The following is a 5,348-nucleotide window of genomic DNA, read 5'->3' as shown; positions in this document are numbered from 1 at the left end:
ATAATAAAAATATATTCAAAAATTAAAATTTTAAAAATTATTACTATTATAATTATATGTTATTTTTTTATTAATTAATATTTATAAAAAAGTAATAGATATTATCTTTTAATAGTCTTATGTAGCAAATTCAGGTAAAACTATTTTGTTTGTTTAAAAGAAACTTCAAAAGTTAAGGGCTAAAGATTTTTTTTTTATATAAATCAAATTTAAATAACTTAATAATAATAATTACTATTACTACTATTATTATTTTTATGATTATGCTAATTTATTAGTTTCACAGACTCGTAAAATTTATGTTCTGAGTTTTTCGGAAGAAAAAGGAAAGCAGCAAGCGAAAGCAAAGGAGCCATGGATTTCACTCCTCTAACTGATGCATTGGCCTCCAAATCCTACGATACAATTTCTGATATCTGCGACCAACTCATGCTCAAGGCAATCCTAATTCTCTTGTAAGTTACAAAATACCTTTGAATTATTAATAAAAGTTCTTTTCTTTTTCTTATTTCAGTTCGCAGCAGAGGGACTTCCGTTTCAGGACGAGTGGCCTTATTCCATTCATCTTCTAGGCCACATTTATGTTAATGATATGTAAGTTCTTTTTTTAATTTATGTTTATTTATTTGTTTTTGCTTGCTTATTTATTTATTTTTACTTTGTTTATAATCGAAAGTTAGGTTTTCGAAATTTGGGGATGATTTTCGCTTCTTGGTTCTATTAGGGTCTTGTGAAGATTTAGGGTTTTGGGCACTATCTTTTTGGAATTTATATTGAACACCAAACCAGATTGGTTGCTGCAATTTTGGGTTTTTTAATAATTTTGGGTGATTGGTCATATGATGCAGTAACAGTGCTCGGTTCCTGTGGAAATCAATTCCTTCAGCTGTTAAAGAAAATCAACCTGAAGTGGTTGCAACCTGGAGAATTGGTCAGAGATTATGGACACGTGATTATGCTGGTGTCCATGAGGCTCTTCGTGGTTTTGATTGGAGTCAAGAAACTCGGGTTCTTGTTGCTGCATTCTCAGGTAATTTTCAGTATTTCTTGTTGTAACCTTCTATCTTCATTTATTTATAGGTACTCGGGTAATTAGTCAATGTTGCTTACTTTTGAATACATGTCAATAAACAAATTGATTTTCACAGACACAAATTTGTTCAAATTTTAGTGTTCAGCCTTTCTATTATTCTTCTCGTTCTCCTTGGTTCTCTGCCTTTTTTGTTTTGGTAGAGTGTAACCCTTTTGGGGTAAGGTTGATGTCCCAATGCTAATAATGTGCTACCTATTATGCTGTCTAAATTGAAAATCAACTGATCCATATCCTATTTTCAAACAATAAGCGTTGGCAACTTGCAATCATGATTTTAGAGGGTGAACCTTAATGCAATGGTAAGATGCTCTACTAGCTTAGTGGTTCACAAGCCAAACCACAAAAATAACCTTTTGCAATTTCATGCATTAGGATGCCCTTTTTTTAGATAACATTGTTTTCACTCTCTAGCAATTTTCTTGGATCGCCAAGAGAAAATAAAAACTTCTAGCTTGAATTCACCAACCACTGCTTGCTCCTTTTCATTGCAAATATCTCTTATTCCTTCACCTAAAATGTAATTAAACCTAAACAAGTTTGTTTGCATCCTTCACATGGAGATTCTTTTGGTATCAATCAGACAACTGAAAAGTTTATGGATCTTCAATTCTCACCAATGCAAATCTTTGAGAGAGAGTTTTATGTACCTATACAGTATGATAATGCTGAATTGCTAATCAGATACAACACAATAACAAGACCTGCCTCCCTGAAAGTATTTTAATTAAGAAGAAATTGTGGAACTGCAAGAATAGAAATTGTTTAAAATTTTTCTTAATATCAATAAGCTCTTGTATTTCTTTCTAATATCAATTTTGACTGCAATCAACTTAAGTTTTCCTCTTCTTTTCCAAATTGTTGAATATGAATTCACAAATGTTTTGCTTGTACATGCAAAACACTTCTGATCATATTTTTTTGTGCAGAACTCTACACCAAGAGGATGTTCCAGTTATTGTTATCAGCTTATTCAACGATAAGCATCCAAGATGCTGCTCTTTATTTGGGAATGACTGAGGATGATGCTGCAAACTGTAAGATTGTGTTACTCCTTTGGGCTATATTTGTTTCAATAACCATCCAAGAAAGCACTTTCAGAAATTTAGAGATGTCTCTCTTTCCTCTAATATGTTTTCAGTTGAACATGTCATGTTGACAGCTCTCTGCTTTAGTTTAGATGGTTGTTAGGTTCAAATCTCAGCGGAGACATGTTAATATGTGTGCATGATGCATACTCCAAAGGCTGAGAGAGGGAGAGATTTGTGCTGGACTAGACATTAGGAATAAGAGAAGTAGCAAGACAGCATTGGTTGAAGAACAAGCTATCTAAATTTTAGCATTGACATATCTGCCAATGGGAGTCTTATAGAATTCTGTCCATGTAAGGGGACTAATAAAGATGCTCAAGCTGATTTTGAAGGCTGTAACCACTTAGGAATCTCCAGCTTCACCTGGACATGAACTGCTGGAGGCTGAAAGAATGTTTGGAAAGAGGCCTTCCCTGATTTTGGATCCTGGCAGATGTCGTATATGTGATTTTGTTCCTAGCTCTATGAAAGCCAGAGCAATACTTTTTGACAGCAGTTTGGGCCTTCTGTAAGGTACCACATGCTGCAAAAATTCTGTCCCTTTCTTTATGATAGTGTCAAATTATACATGTGGTTCATGATGCATTTTTTCCGGTACCTTAACACTGATGATTGATTCAAGGCTCTTGCTGTCGGCCTAAGAAATTTTAGATATAGAAATCATGATCTTGGCTTATGAATAATGATGGATTATTTAATTAGAGCTTCTGTAGCAAATAATTTAGGATTCAATTAGTTCAATGCGGCTCTATCTGCTGGTAATTGGCATGTTGCACACATCATATGCTTTATTGCTGATAAGCCCCTGGTTATCATATGCAGATGTGCTGCAGCAAGGTTGGATTGTTGATCCTGCTTCTCAAATGATAACTGTGAAGAAGCAGCCGATTGTGACAGAGCAGAAACTGGATTCCAGTAAACTGCAGTGGTTGACAGAATACGTATTCCACCTTGAGCATTAATTATACATTAAAATGGAACATACGGGTGTTAATTTAGGTTGCTAGATAAAATGAGTAATTGCTCGGAAGACGTTCAGAACATGGATGTGCAGCAAGGAATCATAGTTGTTTTGTTTCTTTCTTTTCTTTTTTCCCTTTCTTGGATGCTTGCTGGAGCTGTCTGCCTTGGTAGATGGATTTCACCGGTCTTGAAACAAATATTAATCTTTTTCAGTGGATAATTTGTTTTCTTTTTTTACTTTTCTAAAAAAGAAACTTTCTGATCAATAAAATCATCAAACAAAGGGGTATAAATATAGAGTAACATAAAAGTATAAACCCCTGCTAGGAACCAAAATAAGTTCAAGGCGCCTTAGAAAGAATAAATGCCATGAAATTGGCAATAAATAGGCAATGCGGATTCTAGATTTTCAGCTCTGACTTATCATTAATTGTCCTTTGAATCCGATTGACAGATCAGGACAAAGGCTTTTATATTTTTCAGAACTGGGTGGTTGGTTGTGGTAATATCCACTTGTAAATTGCTCAATTTGAAGCATCAGTTATATCCAATAGAATAATAACTTGGAAGAAGAGTATTTGTAGATTTTTGGACCTCCCAGATGCTAAAACACAGAGACCCATAATTTACAAGTCTATGAAATACTGGTGAAGACCTAACAATAATTGCAAACCAGAAGACTATGACAAGAAATAACAACAGTGGCAAAAAAAAAACTAGAAATCCAAAGCTAACAGAAAATTATAGTCGGCAGCAACCACCAAAACGATAACTAGCTGATAGAGGACCATGCTTGTAGCAGCAATCGGAAAAGCCACCGACGTTGACTGTAGTAGTAGCGGAGCTAACGACAGAGTCCACCTCCAGTGGCTACATTCATATCATAAATATTCACGACATTCAACATCTTATCACTCGCTTTACAGGGCATGAGCGGCTTTTTCTGCGGATATTGGTAATATTTTATGGACTAGTTATTGGCTAAAAATATATTTTAACGTCAAAAATAGTAACTACTTTTGGGATGACCATTGGAATTTGATAAGTTATATCGGTAAAACTAGGAGACGGGCTATTTTATTTCAATTCAATAGACTTTTTATATTTTATTTTATTTTCATAAATATTAATAGTTTTAATTTTTTTTTAATTCTTACCAATAGAAAAATAAGAATTGCAAATATCAATTAAGTCAAATATATAGAAACTTACAGTGAATTTATTAAATATAGAGTAGAGAGTGAATTTTGACTCTCTAATTTATATTTAAGTAATAAATAGTGCATTATAGTGCTATTTTGACGATAAGACTCCTTAAAATAAATTTTTTAATATATATAAAGAATGCACTGGAGATGCTTTTATTAAGTCCATGAACTTTTTTATTTTATTTTATTGACCACTTAAATTTTTTATTTATTTTATTGAGCCCTAATATTCTTATACATTTTTACAAGACTTTTATTTATTATATTGAGCTCCTATATTTTTATTTTTACTTGTTTTAAGAATTTTAATGGTTCTTAATCAAAATAAAAATAAAAATACCAGGATTAATGAAATAAAATAAAATTAAAGAACTCAATAAAATAACACTTAAAAATTTAAAAACTTAAAAAATACATTTTGCCATTGTGCATTTCTTTTTTATCAGGCGACACCCGAATTTAAACTGGAAAAAAAGTCAATGCGATGAGCTTTTAAGAGTAGAATGAGATTTCCATCAAGTTGATCGTTACGAGCGACGAATTTGATTAGAAAGTCCAGTGGCAAAAAGGAAGAGATTCATAAGCTGCTCTCAAAATGAAAGCCACCCAGTCGGAATGGGGGATAAACATATAGCTAAAATCGAAACAACAAACCTGAGGCAAATATGCTAACTTGAGGAATAGGGGACTGCACTGATTTCAACAAATTCATCTTTTTCTTTTCTGCTTGGGTCAAAATTTCCTTATCTCTACTTTAGATTACTAAGATATGCAACAATGGTTATCTTATTATGTGATTAAGAAGAATTTATGGTGCAAAAAACATAAGTGATGATATTCTTCTTCTTTTTCTTAATGAAATAGCCATATCATTGACACAAGATGAATAAAAACATGGGGCAATCTTAAAACCTTATATAAAAGAAAAGATTGTATCCAATTTAAAAAGTGTTCTCTAAAAATTAGGTAATGTAGCTATGAAGGGTCAGCATCTCA

The 5,348-nt window shown here is 32.7% G+C and overlaps 1 protein-coding gene across 1 annotated transcript; it reads left to right on the top strand.

The window, feature by feature from the left end:
* Positions 1–261: 261 nt before the first annotated feature.
* LOC8266954 (COP9 signalosome complex subunit 8) lies at positions 262–3,364 on the top strand. Its single transcript, XM_015724629.3, has 5 exons — positions 262–438; positions 515–594; positions 849–1,030; positions 2,020–2,127; positions 3,004–3,364. The coding sequence occupies exons 1-5, from the start codon at positions 355–357 to the stop codon at positions 3,141–3,143; spliced, it is 594 nt and encodes a 197-aa protein (XP_015580115.1). The 5' UTR covers positions 262–354; the 3' UTR covers positions 3,144–3,364.
* The last annotated feature ends 1,984 nt before the right edge of the window (positions 3,365–5,348 follow it).

The sequence above is a fragment of the Ricinus communis genome, chromosome 6 (genome assembly GCF_019578655.1).
Source record: "Ricinus communis isolate WT05 ecotype wild-type chromosome 6, ASM1957865v1, whole genome shotgun sequence".
Classification (NCBI taxonomy): domain Eukaryota; kingdom Viridiplantae; phylum Streptophyta; class Magnoliopsida; order Malpighiales; family Euphorbiaceae; genus Ricinus; species Ricinus communis.
This window is presented reverse-complemented; position numbering and strand designations above follow the sequence as displayed.

Bases quoted from the DNA above. Each gene is read 5' to 3' on its own strand.
- LOC8266954 (XM_015724629.3), top strand. From the start codon at position 355: ATGGATTTCACTCCTCTAACTGATGCATTGGCCTCCAAATCCTACGAT. The intron at 439-514 runs GCAATCCTAATT...TTCTTATTTCAG, and splicing joins GCGACCAACTCATGCTCAAG to TTCGCAGCAGAGGGACTTCC. The intron at 2,128-3,003 runs GTAAGATTGTGT...TATCATATGCAG, and splicing joins TGAGGATGATGCTGCAAACT to ATGTGCTGCAGCAAGGTTGG.